The 19,377-nt window shown below is 43.0% G+C and overlaps 1 protein-coding gene across 2 annotated transcripts in view; it reads left to right on the forward strand.

Moving 5' to 3' along the window:
• Positions 1–19,377, forward strand: part of DNAH5 (dynein axonemal heavy chain 5) — a gene marked incomplete at both ends in the record, with an annotated part of 215,917 nt that overhangs the window by 79,128 nt on the left and 117,412 nt on the right. For both annotated transcript variants that reach the window (XM_080804575.1, XM_080804576.1), the window contains 7 exons: positions 2,921–3,133; positions 3,892–4,116; positions 5,503–5,675; positions 13,320–13,498; positions 13,874–14,061; positions 14,393–14,587; positions 18,703–18,837. In XM_080804575.1, coding sequence (XP_080660701.1) covers positions 2,921–3,133; positions 3,892–4,116; positions 5,503–5,675; positions 13,320–13,498; positions 13,874–14,061; positions 14,393–14,587; positions 18,703–18,837 — 1,308 coding nt within the window. The remainder of the gene's footprint in view (positions 1–2,920; positions 3,134–3,891; positions 4,117–5,502; positions 5,676–13,319; positions 13,499–13,873; positions 14,062–14,392; positions 14,588–18,702; positions 18,838–19,377) is intronic.

Below are 19,377 nucleotides of genomic sequence, written 5' to 3' on the forward strand. Positions count from 1 at the left end.
GTTGTGCACAGAAAGCATGGGGATGCTGTTGGGGGCCTTCTCCTGGTAGTGTAAGGGAAGGCTTCCTGCAAAGAACGTGGTACTTGAACTGATGATTTGAAGTGAAACACAGCCGGGCAGTGGGGAAGCGGAACACGGACCGTTCAGAAGGAAGGGCAGGCGCAGGGGTCTGAAGGTGGGGGCAACCGGGGTGTCAGAACTGGGAGGAACTGTACTAGTTTGCTAGGGTTGCTCTGGATTGACAACAGAAATGTATTCTCTCACAGTTCTGCAGGCTGGAAGTCTGATCTAAGGTGCCAGTGGGGTTGGTTCCTACTGGAGGCTCTGTAGGAGAATTTATTCCATGCTTCTCTCCTACGTTCTGGTGGCACTTGACAACCCTGGATGTTCCTTCACTTAGACACTTGTCACGTTGACATCTGCTTTTGTCTTCCCATGATGTTTTCCTTGTGTGTCTGTGTCTTAGTTTCCTTCCACTTGTAAGAACACCAGTTCCTGGAGTAGGGCTACATTCATCTTACATGATGACTTCTACAAAGACCCTATTTCCAGATAAGGTCCCATTCACAGGTACTGGGGCTTAGGACTTAAACATTTATTTTTGGGGTACACACTTTAACCCAGAAGAGGCAGTGATGAGCAAGGGGAAAAGGTGAGAAGGAGATATGGACCAGATTCCAAAAGGCCAAGTGTACCACACTACGGAATTCCATTTCATCCCGAACGTGACAGAAGGCACGGGAGGTTTTCACATAGGGAAGTGACCTGATCTATATTTCAGAAAGATTCTCTGGATCAGTGTCATGGGGCAAATAGAAGGGGGGACATGGAAACTAGTATCAGAAACAATAGCACAGTAAGGATGGAAAAGACTGAGCTGCTACGACAAAGCCTTGAGAAGGAGGGCGGCCAGAGAGGAAGGGAGGACAGGGTGGACTTAGTGGTTGAAAATCACATTTTTTTGTAGATTTGCTGGATGTGTGTGTTTAAAGATGTACTGAATTACACAGGAATTTCTCCCTGATGTTTTGCTCAAATCCTCTTGGGCGAGGACTTCAAGGTTACAGAGGGAAGCTTCTCATGGTCTCATTGTACAGTGAGGCCAAATTAAATTCCCTCATTTTTAGCCACCGTTCATAGAAATTACTTCTTAAAATAAGTAGCATTGCTTTAAAAATTTTTTAAATTAACATATAATGTATTATTAGCCCAAGGGGTACAGGTCTGTGAATTGTTAGACTTATATACTTTGCAGCACTCACCATAGCACATACCCTCCCCAATGTCCGTAACCCAACAACCCTCTCCCTACCCCCCTTCCCCGGCAACCCTCAGTTTGTTTTGTGAGATTAAGAGTCTCTTATGGTTTGTCTCCCTCCTGATCCCATCTTGTTTCATTTTTTCCTCCCTACCCCACAAACCCCCCACTTTGCCTCTCAAATTCTTCATATCAGGGAGACCATATGATAATTATCTTTCTCTGATTGGCTTATTTAGCTCAGCATAATACCTTCTAGTTCCATCCATGTCGTTGCAAATGGCAAGATTTCATTTCTTTTGATGGCTGCATAGTATTCCATTGTATATATACATACCACATCTTCTTTATCCATTCATCTGTTGGTGGACATCTAGGTTCTTTCCATAGTTTAGCTATTGTGGACACTGCTGCTATAAACATTTGGGTGCACGTGCCCCTTTGGATCACTACATTTGTATCCTTAGGGTAAGTACGCAGTAGTGCAATTGCTGTGTTGTAGGGTAGCTCTATCTTCAACTTTTGGAGGAACCTCCATGCTGTTTTCCAGAGCGGCTGCACCAGTTTGCATTCCCACCAGTAGTGTAGGAGGGTTCCCCTTTCTCTGCATCCTCGCCAGCATCTGTTGTTTCCTGACTTAATAGCATTGCTTTTTTTGTCCTTTGTTCTTAACCATAATGTATCTACAAGCAGGGGCAGATCCCGTTTTTGTAGGTCCTCACTCTTATAAAATGACAAATACAAATTTATATTCAGGACTTGGAAAGGGACTGTTTAAATGACAGGCATGGAACTTCTGTCTTATGAGCTTCTTGGTAGATCACGTCTATTTACAACTAGGGAGGGTTCATTAATATGGTCCTAACTCAGAGCTCAAGGGAGTGATATTCCACTTAGCGAAGAATGATAGTGACAACAAACATTCGTATTTACTCGATAGTTTGCTGTATTTGATGTACTCGTCATCAGCCTGTGAAGTGGGTGGGGAAGCAGGACAGGCATGGTTTTTATTGGACTAGTTATAAGTGGGAATTAGTCTCAGAATTGTGTCCCCCATCATTGCATGGTCAACGAGTGGCAGAACACCATTTGAGCCCATATTTTAGTAGACAGGATTCTATTCTCAAGAGGCCATACTGCGTGGGGGCTGGTGTGAGACCAGTCGAGGAGCTGGGTTTGAATCAGAAAATGTTCTGTGCTGCCGGGAGCTCTCGTAAGGAGCACAGCATTTCCTACAGGGTTGGGCTTACCTGGTAAGGTGTTTGCATGGATCATACTGACCCCGACATTGCCAGTATCGACTTGGTAAGCTTGTGGTGTGGATGACAGGCTCTTACGGTGTCCCGTCTCATTTGGGGAAACTAGATGTCTTTTGGTCATCACCTTCGTACTGAGTATTTCTCTTAGAAAACAAGCTTTCCCCTCTCAGGTATAGACTGTTTGGAACTGATTTAGTATTCCCTTCTAGATTTCATGGGCAACTTCTTTTTGTTGGCTTGAAATTGATTTTATATCATCTTTTGCCTTTTATTTTATAATCCATAGCTTAACTTCCTTCGGGACGGATAACATTGCCAAGAGAGCAGCAGAGGTATTCATTCTTTATATGAATATAGCTGGTTATTTATTTTTTATTTTTTATTTTTTTGGCTTCTACCATAGATCTATGATCGCATTCTGTCAATCTCCTCTCGAGAGGGTGAGACCATTGAATTGGATAAACCTGTGATGGCAGAGGGTAATGTGGAAGTTTGGCTTAATTCTCTCCTGGAGGAGTCTCAGGCCTCTTTGCATCTTGTGATTCGCCAGGCAGCTGCAAATATTCAAGAAACAGGTTTCCAGCTGATTGAATTTCTTTCTTCCTTCCCCGCTCAGGTCAGTGTATTGAAATTGGAAAGTATTTTCTACAGAATAGTCATTTGAGATCTCATACATTGTCTATTGTAAGCTACACAACTGGCTATAATTTAAGATTGGACCAGAATTAAGATTTTCATAAGGATTTTTTTAATGTGGATAAGCTTAAAGATTTCAGCTACAGATTATTTGGTTATATATATGTCATATGTACAAACACATACATTGTCTTACATATGTTTTTTATATATGGTTTCTTTATTTTTTTTTAACTTAAAAGGTTTTTTTTCTTGCTGAATGTCTTTAATAAGTAAATCACAAAAAAGTACTGAGTGTATGGTTTACTGGAAAGACAAGAAATGGATTTTAGCATTAAAATGGAGAAAATGTTTTCTTAGCCATTATGATCAGTAAAGATTTTGTGAGTATTCACCATGTGTAGACCTTGTGTTAGTTCAAGGAAAACAGGTTTAAGACATATTCTTTCCCTTCTAGTAACTTGAAGTGTACCTAGCAAGGAAATAGGACTTTAACAGTAAATGATTTAAAATTATAAGGAAAACATTGTGGACATCTCATGGGTCTCTATGTATGTAATCACCAGGTGGATGGTATTAATAGAATTTCCATAGGTTTCCAAACCATGAATCAAGTTGATGTAATCAAGGATGGCCTTATATTTGCATACTAATCACCATTATCCACGGTATTGTAACTTCTATTTAAATATATTAATATGTCATACACACTCATAAAGCCTTTTTTGTTCCCAAAAGGTTGGACTGTTGGGAATTCAAATGATATGGACACGGGATTCAGAAGAAGCCCTCAGAAATGCCAAGTTTGATAAAAGAATCATGCAGAAAACCAATCAGTCTTTTCTGGAGCTCCTGAACACATTGATCGGCATCACAACAAAGGATCTGAGTTCCATGGAACGGGTCAAATATGAGACTTTGATTACTATTCACGTGCACCAAAGGGATATCTTTGATGGCCTGGTAAATGCTTGTTATAAATGCTATGGCATATACAGAAAAGCAAATACTAGGTATTATCTGTGTTTACTCGTGGGAATTGGTTTGAATGAATTCAAAGAAAAGGTCAGGCAAACAAAAGAGTCAGGCAAAGGGTCACCGTCATGATGAGACATCATTGCTCAGATTTTCTTTTTCAGTCCCATTTTGATGATCTCTGTGAAGATGTTATTGAGCAATTCAACTTTCTTTTTAAAATTCTTTATGTGATCACTGTTAACACTAAACTGCCAGGTAGCATCCCGGAAAGCCTTTCATTTGTCTTATGCTCCTATAGTTAGTAGGTAAGGATTACCAATTTCTTGTTATAGAAAAATGAGTAACACTGCTAGTAGAGTGGCTTTGTGCTTTCTCCAAGGCTTTTGATAAATCGGATCTTGAACAAGTTTTGTTACCTTTTATGTCATTGATTGCCAGTGGCCTTTCCTAATATGGTTGGTGACATTCAGGTGACACGCAGAGTTTTATCTTTAAGGAGAGGACAGAGGGGCAAACAGAGCTTAGTAGCTATAGAAAATAGGAAGTGTGAAAAGAAATGAAATTTGTCCTCTACTCTAAAATAGAACACTAGATAAGAGGCAAGAAGCTCTTATTTTCATAGTAATTTGCTGGATCGTGTCTCACCCCATTATGTAAAAAAGATCATAAAAGATTGATTCGGATGTACTGGGAAGAAGCTCTTTCAAGCTGCTGTGGTCTAATCTCCTCTCTTAACAGTTAAGCACAGCATTTGCTTCTCTGAGAAATAAAGGGGTCCGGATAATTTTGGATTTATTATTTGTCAAAGAAAACAATTAAAAGGGCCTAAAATTTTGGTTAAAAAATTCAGGCAAAAGCATTGCTGGACAATAGCCTACCATTTAGACGTTAGACCTTTTGGCCTGCTGCAAATCCTAGGAAAAATAATGAACGGATTAGGGAAAAAACCCAACAGTGTACTTTGTCATAATCATAAGAGATGCCTTTTTCCCAATGAGATTGTTTGATTGTATGCCAAAACATGGTTTTTGTAGATTGTACCTTTTATGGCTATGTAGGGCTGCAGTAAGGGCATTGCAGAAACGTGCAATGTGAGAAATGAGTATCTTACTATGAAAATACATCCTGCTACTTAAATTGGTGGGCACAATTAGGGATTTCTCTTGAATTTTTCTATTCCCGTAACTTCTAAAGTGTCCTTTCTGCTGATCAGTGAATGAACGGGTTGGTTGGTGATGTAGTTGACATCTCCGAACCAGTGGGGCTGTCTCTGAGTTCCATTTGCATCCCATTAGGATCTACAGAATGCTAACGTGCATACTTTATACGCGGTTCTCATCTCAGCGTTAACGTGTATCTTTTGCATTTCAGTGTCACATGCATATCAAGAGCCCTACAGACTTCGAGTGGCTGAAACAGTGCAGATTTTATTTTAACGAAGATTCTGACAAGATGATGATCCACATCACAGATGTGGCTTTCATATACCAGAATGAATTTTTAGGCTGCACTGACAGGCTTGTCATAACTCCACTCACAGACAGGTGATGGAAGTATTCTGTGATTCCACAACCTCTCTCCCTCCGCCCCCTCCCTGACATTTTTATTCTCGTGAGTTCCTCCAGGGACTTCTGCTTAATGTCTCTTTAGGGTTTAGAGGCTCTTTGATACCAGAGTCTTTGAAATTCAGTATTTTTAGCTGTGCCCACAGATCTTTGCTTGGGATTTAGGTTTGTGACTGAAATGCTTTGCTTCCTTTACCTTCAGTCTTAGAGGGTCCACGTTTAAAGGACCTCAGTGGACATCAGATGGGCAAGGAAAGGAATTAATTGCCACATGTCAATAGGTACAAATCACAGATGGCCGCGAGGGCTGCTTTGGGGACGGTGGCACCTACTGTTATTACAAAGAATTAAGAGGGTGTTTTAGCAGGAATGAAATTGAGTATCAGTGCAGGTGAAAAGTGACGGGGAGGATGGTGGCCTGGACATCTGGCGCTCTTCTCTGTCCTCTGCCTGTTATGTTAGCAGCCGTGCTAGCCAGAGATGCCTCACACCTTTCCGTGACTCAGTGTCCTTATCTGTGAGCTGAACTAGGCTGCCTGCGAGAGTCCTTCCACGGCTCTGTAACTCCCTAGTCCCTTTCAAACTTCAGGGCATCCGCTAATTGTGCAGACACTGTGCTCAGGGAGGCTGAGGATACCTGTTCTGGACAAAATGGCTGAGTGCTCAAATCAAATCAGGATTTGGCCCAAGTAGAAGCTGAAGCTGAATCTCATTCATTTTCATGAAGTGACTCTCTGGGCCATTAGGTGAAAAGTATCAGAGCAAATGTAAACGTTTGACGTAATACCCTCTTCCTCCCTAGCTGCTTGTTCCTCCTGCTCGTTTGTGATGCTAAGAGTGATGCTGCCTTTCAACGGAGAGATTTTATCTTCACTCTCCTCTCAGTCCTCTTTCTAGTCCTGTGTATGCCTGCATTGAAGATGGTTTATACTGGATGTGCTTGGATGTCCTTTGGGAGTGTTTGTCTCTGTTTTGAAGCGCAGAGGTGGTGAATCACCGAATGTGGAAAATCCCTTGAACCATCTGTGGCTCGGGCAGTGATTTCCCACCTTTTGCCTCCTCAGACCCCCAGCGCTCCCCTCCCTCCCTCTCTGGTGAAGACCACTTTTCCTGTCTGAGGGGGAAGGTGCTGTCCCAGGAGAGACCGTGCCCTTACTCCCCTCTCGTGCATCTGCTGACCAAGGCGTCTGCCCTTGTGCAGTCAGCTCTCCAGGTGGACGTTCTGTGCCATCCTCCAAAGCCAACCTCTCCACCAACAGTGGTTTTCTCTCTGGGAACATTAATCGGTTTTCATTTCCAGCTGGATCGTTCTCATCATCGTACAAATCTGCTGTAATTGCTATCAGAAAGAAAATCCTACAGCGAACCCTCGGGGTTTCTTCCCATTTCTGTGCTCCCGTCGAAACTCCTCAGAAACACCTGTTCCTCTTCACCTATTTTATTTTGAATTCACTCCAGTTTGGCTCTCTGTCATTTTCCATTGATCCCATAATGGCTCACCACAAATTTGGAAGGTGGAACAACACAAATGGATGATTCAATGGTCTGCGTGTTACAAGTCTGTCATGCGTCTTTCTGGGCTGACATCAGGTATCCGCAGGGCTGTGCTCCCTCCTGGTGTCTGTAAGGCAGAACCCACTTCCTTGCTTTTAGGTCATTGACAGAATTCCTTTCTGGGCAGTGGAGGGCCCCGGCCGGGTTTTCTTGCTGACCGTCAGCTGAGGGCCGTTCCCAGCTTTGGGAGTCTCCAGCGTTCCTTGGTTCACGACCCTGTGCTCCATCTTCACAGTCAGCAGCGGTGGGTTGAGACCAGTTTGTGCATCGACTTTCTCTCTGGCTTCAGTCCTGTGTCTGACCCAGTCTTCTGCCTCCCACCTCACCTCTGAAGGACTCATGAGATTAGATTGGGCCCAACAGGTAGTCCAGGATAATCACTCAGGAGGCTTTGACATTATAGCTGCAAAGTCCCTGAGTCTTTCGAAGGACCCTATTACAGGCTTCAGGGATTAGAACGTGGATCTCTCTGCTGGGGGGAGGTTATGCTGCCTCTCACGCTCTCTCCCCTCTCTGGGCAGACGCCACGCAGATCTTCAGGTTGCTCCATGCACTGGTCATTACTCATTCTCATCTTTCCCGGCCCGTCAGAAAACACAGGTTTGCCCAGGTGAGCACTCTCTTTCTGATCCACTTTCTCCAGACACTTCTAGGACACCACACTCTCCTGGCTCTGCGTGCTCTTCCGGTTGTCCGCACTCTTCCGGTTGTCCCTTCCTACTCTTCCGGTTGTCCGCACTTTAGCGGTTGTCCGCACTCCTCCGGTTGTCCGCACTCTTCCGGTTGTCCCTTCCTGCTCTTCCGGTTGTCCGCACTCTTCCGGTTGTCCCTTCCTGCTCTTCCGGTTGTCCGCACTCTTCCGGTTGTCCGCACTCTTCCGGTTGTCCCAACTTTTCCGGTTGTCCGCACTCTTCCGGTTGTCCCTTCCTACTCTTCCAGTTGTCTGCACTCTTCCGGTTGTCCCTTCCTGCTCTTCCGGTTGTCTGCACTCTTCCGGTTGTCCCTTCCTACCCCTTCTTCTGGTTCCTCTTTATCTTCCTGGTCTAAATGTAGAACATGCCAGGACTCTGTCCATCTGTGTTCACTGCTCAGGTGATCTCATGTGGCTTTAGGTGTCATGCAGATGTGGACTCCCCAGTCTGCACCCAACCAGGGCCTCTCGCCTGAACTCCAGACACATATATCCACTTGCCTGTGCAATGTGTTCACTTGGGTAGGTGCGGGGAATTTACACTTACCACGTCTGATCGTCCGCCTGCAAACCCGCCTTCCTGTAGCCTTCCCCATCTTAACAAAGGAGGAGTCCATCCTTCGGTCGCTCAAGCCAAAATCCTTGGAGCATCCTTGGTGCCTTCCTTTTTCTCTTGCTTCCTCATCCCATCGATCATCAAGCTCGCTCAGTGCCATTTCCAGAAGTCATCCAGGATGTGACCCCTTCTCACCTCTTTGCTGTTGTCATGCTGTTCCAAGCCACCATAATGTCCAGCCGGGATTATTGCCGTAGGCTTTTAACTGGTCTCCCTGCTTCTGCCATCCCCCCACCTCCTCAGATTCTGTTCTCAAGTCAGACACCGGGACATAAGTCATATTCTGTCCCCTCTTTGCTTCGGTCCCCCCACCGTCTTTCTCTCTCACCCAGAATGAACGCCAGTGTCCCCATGTTGGTCCGCAGGGTCTGGCATGAGCTGACTCTGGCTGCTTTTCTGTTTCTTTTTCCTCGTTCAGCTTCAGCCGCTTGCTCCTTGGCTGTTCCTCGAGCAGCGCACCCTTGCCCCAGAGCCCTTGCCCTTGCTGTCCCCTTGACCTGAATTCTTTCTCTCGTCAGTCCCGGCAGAGCTTGTGTCCTCACCGCCTCCCGGGCTCTGCTCACATGTCGTCCCGGAGGTGTCTTCATACCTTCTTCCTGAAGCAGTGATCCCCACATCCCTCGTCCTCCCGGCCAGCTTTATTGTTTCTGTTTCCTATTTTGAAATAACTTGTCTCCTTCCTTTAGGACGTCCGCTGAAGAGCCAGCATGGACTTCCCGTGATTTATTTACTATTCCTAGAATAGTGCTGTCACCTTACAGGTGCTGAAGAAGCATTTCCTGAATCAATGCAAGAAATGTTTATTTTCAGAGTCACATCTTTGTGGTGAAAAATTTAAATAGGACAGAAGAACATACAATTGAAAGTATGAGAGTAAAATTTCCCGTTTTTTAAAAACAGTTTATTTCCTTTCTTCCTGGAAATGTCTAATGCTTGTATGTTAAAATTCTTTTTTAATTTTCACATATAAGTATCAGACTATACAAACTTCTCTGCACCTTCATTCTTTCACTGTGTTCACTGTATCAAAAAACCTGGATTGGGGTGCCTGAGTGGCTCAGTGGATTAAGCCTCTGCCTTCAAATCATGTTATGATCCCAGGGTCCTGGGATCGAGCCCCACATCGGGCTCTCTGCTCAGCAGGGAGCCTGCTTCTTCCTCTCTCTCTCTCTGCCTGCCTCTCTGCCTACTTGTGATCTCTGTCTGTCAAGGAAATAAATAAAATCTTTAAAAAAAAAAACAAAAAAAAAACACCTGGATAACTTTAAAAGCAAAGTAGGTATCTGTAAGTTTGCCTCAGCCTGTCTCCCCCTAACTGTTCATTTGCTTATTTTTCTTTATCTTGATTATGGGAGAAGTGAGTCACCATTTTATTGTTGTTGTTGTTGAGCCCTGGGATTCCACGGCACTATTTGATGCCCTTTTACAGAAAAACCCCTCACTAAAATTAATACTTACAAAATCAAAGACCAGAGGCATTGATCTACTTGTCGGTCTTTCCCTGATTGCCCTGTGGCAGTTCAACAGTGTTGGCAGCTTTAGTCTCTGGGAAGTTCACCATCAGATGGATGGAGCTGCTGATACTCCAGATGATAAAATAGTTGTTCTAATTTGCTAAGAGCATACAGCGCCTTTCTCTGAAAGCTCATGGCGTTTTTCATGACTAGTCCTTCCTTGCACTCTGGGCACAAGCAGAGAAGACGAAAGTCATCTTGGCTGCCCCTGTCACTCAGGCAGAGGGCAGCAGAAATCAAATGCTGGTAGAAGCTTCTCGTCTGCTTGATAAGAAATGTAGATAGGTCTAAGCAACCTGCGCCTTCGTCTCAAGTATTCTCACGGCTCCTGTGAGTCACACTCTCATGTTGAGCCCTGGACTCTGCCCTCCGCAGCTGTGTGGTCTTGGCCAAGACACCTAACCTCTCTGATTCCCTCCTTTTGGAATCACCGTGTGGACTAGAGGTGATGGATGTAGGTACCCAGGCCTGGCACCCAGTAAACGTTAGTCATTATCGTTGTTGCTATGACTATGGTTTCTTTTAATCGTCAATAACACGTTCTTTATCAATGTTTCCTTTTGTTTCTCCTTAAGCATGTTCTATAATCAGAGTCTATAACCAAACCAAAGAAAAGGAACAAAGAAAAATAAGTTCCTGATGTCTGTCTCCTTGCCTTAGGAAGTTTTTAGCATTTGGGAATCAATACTGTTTAAGAATAGGAGCTGAAAACACTATGAATGTTGGTTTTTGTGGTAGGATTTGGTTAAATTGAATTCCATCATAAGACCTGGATCATGGGCTGGCCATTGTTGGTTTAACATGTTAGTCAAATTCTACATCTCTCTCTCTCTTTTTTCTTAAATTTCTTGATAGATAGGAAGGAATGCAACTATAGTTGCATTCTTTATTTTATTTATAAATAAAGAATATTCTTTAGAATATTTATTCTTTATTCTAAATATTCTAAAGAATATTCTTTAGAATATTTATTCTTTATTTATTCTATTTATTCTTTATTTATTAAAAAATATAAAAGAATATTTGTTAAAGAATATTTATTATAAAGATATTAAAGAATATTTATTCTTTATTTTATTTTATTTATTTTTTAAAAGTAGGCTGCATGCCTAACTTGGGGCTTGAACTCACAACCCTGAGATCAAGAGGCACATGCTCTATCAACTGAGTAAACCGGGTGCCCCCACGTTGTGCATCTCTAATTCCAGTAGCTGTTGGGAGAGGAGGAACCAGTTAAGACTGTACAGCTGGGCTGGCACAAGACATTTATTTAATAAGAGTTCGTAGAGTACTAGGTGCCAGGTTTAGGGAAGTAGTTGAAGGTACAAGTATGAACTAGACCCCGTTCCTGAGAGCAGAGAGCTTAGGGCAGTCTTCTGGGGAGATAGAAAGCTGCAGAAAACCACTAAGCACATAACAGTCCAAATCCTGTTCCTGAATGATGACATTTTTTAAATCAGCCAAGAGACTGGAAAGGAAAGTAGGAAAGAGGAGGAGAGGTGCACATACATCTAGAATACTTGTGAACATCACATGAATGTGGACATGAAGATCCATGCTTGTCTCTGAAAGGCAAGTCCTAGAGGAGTCTGGGGGCCAGCCTAGCAGCTGGGCTGAAGCCTCACCCAGTGGAGGAAGGAAGGGATCAAGCACCTGGCTTGCCCACTTATTTTTCGTGTAAGTAGGATGCCTTTAAGGCACCTTAACAACTTGCCGGTACTTCAGTTCAAATATAGACCCAAATGATCCCAGCTGTACAGGAGGGTTTGCAGGACAGAGTAGTGGGTGGCCAGAGTTCTTGGAGATTTATTCTTTACCTGGCCGGGTGGACATGTTCTAGAACTCGGCGGTGTCAGGGCTTGTCGCCAGACAGGTAAGCTCGAGTCTCAGCTCTGCTGCCACAGTTCCCGAGGAAAGGAATCCCATCTCTGGGAACCTTTCCCCTCGTCTGCAAAATGGGAAAAACAACAGTAGTTTCCCTGCAGGGTTCTCCGCTCTGGGCTTACGTGAGATCTTGTAGGTGGAGCCCATCACGTGAACTATTATTACAGAGACGGCTCTGCCAGGAATAATGGAAGGGCAAGACGAGAAAGAAAACCTTGAATTAAAAGGCAAAATCAAAGTGAGCTTGGCAGTCCTCCTGAGTTTACATTGTCTTCTCCCTCTCTGGACTCTGTGTACTTTCAGGGCTCAGCCATTTACTAGCCTTTTTTAGGAGCCCACTTCTGATAAGATACAGACTCTAGAGGACCTCCAGTTGGTGTGCTCACTGTTTATTTCCACCCTTCATTCTGGACAATCACTTTGTATCCTTTGAAATATTTTTCGAGTCCAGATGAATGCTTTACAGAGTTCAGCCACAAGAAAGCCCTAAACTGCATCACTTTATAGACTTCCTTTGACAACACAGTGGGATGCTGGGGAATCGAGTAATTCATCAGCGAGTTATCAGGTTAGTTTTCTCCTTCCCAGGCACTCTTGTATTTTCTTCCAGAATCTTCTGTTAATATCATGCAGTAAGAGACAGTAGAAGGTATGTGTAGGGACAGTAGTTGTTCCCAGAAATAGATCAAAGATGTGATTATTTAGCAATGTGTGATTCAGATATCAAATATCATGCCCCCAATACATCAAATTATTCATTAGATTCAAAAGGGGATTAATCTTTTTTTTTTTTTTTTAAAGATTATTTGAAGCGGGAAGGGGCAGAGGGAGAGGGCAAGAGAGAATCCCAAGCAGACTCCACGATGAACACAGAGCCCCGTGCAGGGCTCCATCTCACGAACCTGAGATCATGACCTGAGCCAAAACCAAGAGTCAAATGCTTAACTGACTGTACCACCCAAAAGGCAATTAATCTAATGGTGTCCAATCCGTTCTATAGAATATTATTCTTTAACGTTTGGTAGGTTTTTGTGAAAAAGTTGCCGAGTAAGTTTTGGAAATGCTACGTACTATTTTTCATGCTTGGAGAATCTCACTATACATTATCCTGAGAAAGCCCATTGGACCTTTTTAAGAATTTTCAAACTTACTTGGCCATAGGCCATCCCCTCCTTTTTCCTCTACACATGTTTATATCTGTAAGAAAAGCGTATGTTAAGATACAGTTTGGGAAATGTTATGTAGGGACAGTGGCTTGAGTTTTCCCTTTTTAGATCTGGTGCAGGTTTCATTTTACTGTGGCGTCTCAGAAGTGTCTTTTGGGTGCTGGCGGAATGGTTCTAGTGATGTCTCTTTTCCTCAAGGTGTTACATCACGTTGGCTCAGGCTCTGGGGATGAGCATGGGAGGAGCTCCCGCCGGACCTGCGGGAACCGGGAAAACAGAAACGACGAAAGATATGGGACGATGTCTTGGGAAATATGTTGTGGTGTTCAATTGTTCTGACCAGATGGATTTCCGAGGCCTTGGACGGATTTTTAAAGGTGATGGTTATAGTTTTTACCGGATGAAAAATTTAACCTAAGGTGGAATATCTTGTTAAGATTTACTTTTTTCAACCACTGGCTACATTGTAGTGTCATTTTTCAACTTTGTGCAGCTTTTTGGAAACTGAACCTCGCGGTGTTGTGGGGATCAAATGTCCTCCTCACTCGCCTTCATCCCCGCAGGTTGGCCGTTTCCAGATAAAGTACCACATGGCGACTCATTTTGGGGGCACCCTGTGCATAGTCTGTTTGTTCACGTTTATTTTTGAACAGACTTATCTCTGGCTTGTCTCGGCAGCTGCAAAATGCCCTTTTCCCTGGCTTTTCGAAATTATATACTAATTGGATTTTCTATTTAATTTCCCTTTGAAGGACTGGCACAGTCTGGATCCTGGGGTTGTTTTGATGAATTTAACCGTATCGATTTACCAGTTCTGTCCGTGGCAGCCCAGCAAATTTCCATTATTCTGACATGTAAAAAGGAGCGGAAAAAGTCTTTTATTTTTACCGATGGAGATAATGTGACTATGAACCCTGAATTTGGACTTTTCCTGACCATGGTAAGGAGCCCCAGGAAGAGCTGCTGAATGTCAGTCGTCTCATCGCAGCTTTCATGCCTTGCCCGGGTCTTAGGGCCCGTCGTTTCCATGGACGGAAATTGGGACGGTATTTTTAACTCCTGTGTGAAAGCCTTCGGTGTTAAACAAAGCTCATCGTAATAACCCGTGCTGTCGTCTCTCCGGTTAAAAGGAGAGTACGATATGTAAATGCGTTCTCCAGTGATCAGTCCAGATTCGTTGCATGTGCTGGATGAATCTGTTTCTGGCACGCTGGTGGGTGTGGGCTGCCCGTGACCGTGTCGTTCACCCGTGGTGTTTATTTCCCGTGTAGAATCCTGGCTATGCTGGGCGGCAGGAGCTCCCTGAGAACCTGAAGATCAACTTCCGCTCTGTGGCCATGATGGTGCCCGACCGGCAGATTATCATAAGGGTGAAGCTGGCTAGTTGTGGCTTCATTGACAACGTTGTGCTGGCCAGGAAGTTTTTCACACTCTACAAGCTGTGCGAGGAGCAGCTTTCTAAGCAGGTGTGAGGCGCTGGGAGGCTCTCCGAACGTAGGCCCGCTTAGTTCTTCTCTTCTGTGAAATTTGCTCATTTTGAAAAATTGTAGACTGGGGCTGTCGGCAGATTACGTTAGTGATAAGAAGTTGAAAGTCATATCATTACAAAATTAATTTTATATGCATAGTTTTTTTAAGTGCATTTAAATAAATTAATATTTGCGGCGTAAGAAATGAAGTAAGTACTTTTAGAACTGATTGAAGAGCCAAAGAATTATAAATATGAATATTTGCTCTTGATCCCACTTGTACATTAATCACAATATGTGCTGCGTGTACTCACGGTTTTCAGGAACCTCTCAGTCATTGCTCTTCTCACTTCTGAGCCCCTCATGTAGTGGCCACGCCTTGCTAATAAGAGCAGCAGGAGAAGCAGGCTCCTGGTTGAGTAGGAACCCTGACAGGGAGCTGCAGCCTGGGACCCTGGGATCATGACCTGGGCTGAAGGCAGACACTTAACTGACTGAGCCACCCAGGTGCCCTCCTGCACTGTTTAGAGTAGCAGTTTCTGACATCATGGAGCTTTTCAATTAAGAGGCATGAAATTAATCTTCTATTACTTTTGTAGGAGTTATCTGTTGCTGGTTGAAAATAGTCCCATAAATTTACCAGCTTAAAACAAGACATAATTTATTATGTCCTGGTACATCTTGGCTGGGTCCTCTGCTTAGAGTGTGACAAGGCTTCAATCAAGTCTTGGCCCTGTTCTTGACTGGGGGAGGACTTACTTTTACGCTCACTCCAATTGTTGGCAGAATTGTGTTCTTGAGGTTGGAAGACTGGGGGATTCGGTTTCTTGCCCGCTGTCAGCTGGACACGGCCACACCATCAGTTCCCACAGGCTGCATGCTGTTGTCTGCCACATGGCTGCTTGCCTTCTCAACGTCCGCGAGGGAAAGAGGTTCCAGCAAGATGGCTGCAATAGTCTTGTATTGGGATTCTCCGGAGAAAGAACCAATATGATCCATTCATATATACCTATAAAGAAATTCATTATAAGGTATTGGGTCACACACTTATGTAGGTAGAGAGGTCCCGTGATCTACTGTCTGTACGCTGGAAACCAGGAAAGCTGGGGGTGTAGTTTGAAGGCATGATGGTGTAGATTCTAGTCAAGTTTGAAGGCCAGACAGCCGGGAGCACTGAGGACGGGAGAAGGTTGATATCCCAGCCCAGCAGCAGGGCAGAGAGAGTGAATCCAACCCCTTCTGCCTTTTTGTTCTATTCAGGTCTTCATCGTCGGGATGGTGCCCACCCACACTGGGGAGGGCCATCTTCTTTACTCAACCCACCAGTTCAATGCTAATGTCTTCCAGAAACTCATTTAGAGACACATTCACAGATAATGTTTGATCAGCTATCTGGACCTCCTGTGGCCCACTCCAATTGACACATAAAATCAGCCATCACAAATCTTAAGTAATGTGACCACAGAATCACATATACACAATCACATATGACCTGTCACCTTTGCTGTATTGTATTGGTTAAAACAAATCGCAGGTCCTACCACACTCAAGGGGAAAAGATCACACCAGGAAGTTGCACAGATTGTTAGGACATATAAATAGAAATTACCAAAAGCACACGCTAAATAATAAAACACTAAAATAAGCATAAAACTCTAACACAAATAAAATTTCTTAACATACCTAACTTCGATCCTTCTCTTCACTCTCCTCCATTCCCAACTTCTTTGACTATTTTTTATATCCCCAGCCTCCATTAAATTACATTTTCACTGAAGATATCCTTGGTTTCTTCTGCTTCTTGCAGCCTTTACTCACCCATTCTTCTTCCTCTGTCAAGTATTCTTCTACACTGTTTCTTGCATGTAGAAAACTCCCACATCACCGACTCCGGTCTTCTCTACTATCTCCTTTCTCTTTCCTTCATGCCCTCTGCCCACGGGGTCATTGTCCGACAAAATGAGTCAACGCACCCAAAACAGTTGGCCCCGTGCTGATCTCTGGGTGAACATCCTGTGAATCTCACCTCATGCCCACAAATTAACGGAATCCAGTTCTGGGAAGTTTTCCTTAATTAATTCCACACGCCAGCACTTTCAAGTCATTGTTATATTTTGGTGAATTTGCTTACATTTTTATCATGTTACCTCTATTAGAATTTAAACTGCTTGAAAGTAGGAACTCCATCTGAATATTTTTCTGGGCTCCGTCCCCCCACTGGTGAGTATGAAGTGATGCATACAACTCCAGTCACCTTAGCAAGTAATTGTTGTTTTTTTTCACATGATAAAACATATATAACATTAACTTTACCACCTTAACCATCTTTAAGTGTACAATTCAGTAGTGTTAAGTGTATTTACAATGTGGGACACCTGAGTGGCTCAGTCGGTTAAGCCTCTGCCTTCGGCTCAGGTCATGATCCCAGGGTCCTGGGATGGAGCCCAGCATCAGGCTCCTTACTCGGCGGGGAGCCACCTTCTTCCCTCTCCCTGCCACTCCCCCTACTTGTGCATTCTCTCTCTCTGTCTCTGACAAATAAAATCTTTTTTTTTAAAAGATTTTTATTTATTTATTTGACAGATAGAGTTCACAAGTAGGCAGAGTGGTAGGCAGAGAGAGAGGAAAGGAAGCAGGCTCCCCACCGAGCAGACAGCCCAATGCAGGGCTCAATCCCGGGAGCCTGGGATCATGACCTGAGCTGAAGGCAGAAGCTTAACCCACAGAGCCACCCAGGCGCCCTAAATAAATAAAATCTTAGAAAAAGGTATATTCATGATGCTATGAAACTGATCTCCATAACTTTTTCCTTTTGCAAAACTGAAACTCTAAACCTGTTAAACAGCGATTCCTTTCTTATTCTTACCCTCAGCCCCAGATACCCCCCCCTTCACTTCTTGTTTTTATGTATTTTACTGCTTTGTGTTTTACATGAGATACCTCACGTAAGGGGGATCATACAGCATTTGTCTCTTTTTGACTGGCTTATTTGCTTAGCATGAGCCTCAAGGTTCATCCATGGTATCGGGGGTGACAGGGCTTGGGTTCCTTTTTATGACTGAATAACATTCCACTGTGTGGATATGCCACATTTTTTCTTCCATTCATCCATCCATGGACATTCGAGTTGCTTCCCCTTTTTGGCTACTGTGACTGCTACTGCTATGAACGTGGGTGTGCAAATATCTCTTTGAGCTCCTGCTTTCAATTACTTGGATATATACCTGGAAGCAGGATTTCTGGATCATATGGTAGTTCTATTTTCAATTTTTTGAGCAACTGCCGTACTGTCTTCTATGGTAGTTGGTAATATGAGACACCAGGGTGAGCCACTTGATTGAGGGTCTGACTCTTGATTTCAGCTCAGGTCATGATCTCAGGGTCATGGGATCAAGCCCTGCATCAAGCTTTGTGCTCAGCTTGGAGTCAGCTGGAGATTCTCTCTCTTCCTCTCCCTCTGGCCCTCTCCCCGCTCATAAAAGCTCTCTAAATAAATAAATAAGTAAATAAAATATTTTAAGAAATTTATAGTGGTTGGATAATTGGGGTTTAATTATTCACTTTATATGTGATGAAATTTGGTGTTATTGAGCTTTTATAAATATATATTAAGGGAATAACCAAGCTGGGGGCTTGGCTTTCTGATTCGTCCTTATTTCCCAGTTATATGTAATCCTAGAATGTAGCTACTTTTCTTCTTCCTCAATACCTTTGTCTTTTTCCTATCATATATAAATATATGTACTCCTGGTTCAGAATTTTAGCTTTAGAGATATGAGGAAATTTTTCTATGGATGACTGATTAAGAAGAGACTCAGGGGGACGCGTATACTCCAAGAGGAAATTTGTTCCTTTCTCCCTGTCAAGATATATTTATTAGTTCTGACCTAAGAGCTTAAATTAATGGTCATATATGAGGGGACTCTTTTGGATATTCTCTGTTTGCTCCAAAAATATATTGATAAAAATTTATTGCTCCACTAGCTGTACAATTTTTTTCTAAAGGAGAATTACAGTTTATTCATTATTGTGAATAGGTCTTTTGTCAAATGTATAGTTTTCATGCATAAGTGAATATTGAAAATAAGGCCTGTGTACCTCACGTGCTTCAGGTACATTATGATTTTGGTCTGCGGAACATTCTGTCAGTTCTGCGAACACTGGGAGCAGCCAAAAGAGCCAACCCCACAGATACGGAATCAACGATCGTCATGCGCGTTCTACGAGACATGAATCTTTCCAAACTGGTAAGATTCACAGATGGAAATGTTCCACCCACTTAAATATCAGCTAACTAAGCACAAATGAGATTTAGAAATGTTTATTTAAAATACTTATTTAAAATGCTTAATTATCAGCTAAAAGTGCTGGAGAGCATAACTTTAAATTAGACTTTTTTGGAAGTTATTTTTGCGGTAACTCATATTTGGTATAACATACGCCTATTTCCATAGAATTGAAATGGATTTTTAAAAATCCACATGTTAAGTTTCCAAATACCTTGAAATACTTTTGGATTTTAGAGCTAAAATCTCACCTTCTTTAAAGTCTGTAGAGCCCAGCAGGAAATTATATGTAAATTTAACAAGTGTGTAATAATTTCACACTCTTTCATTTCACAGTAGAGTCTGAAAATCCTTTGTTCAATATCAGCAAATTTATGAACAGGGTGACAGAATGATATATTTTTATTTCAAAATAAAAGTGTGAGGCAAATTCCAATTCATGAATTTGTTACTATCTCTTATTTAAATTACTTTTTAAAATTCAAATTAGAAACTTGTAGG

This window comes from Martes martes (genome assembly GCF_963455335.1).
Source record: "Martes martes genome assembly, chromosome: 5".
In the NCBI taxonomy this organism is placed as follows: domain Eukaryota; kingdom Metazoa; phylum Chordata; class Mammalia; order Carnivora; family Mustelidae; genus Martes; species Martes martes.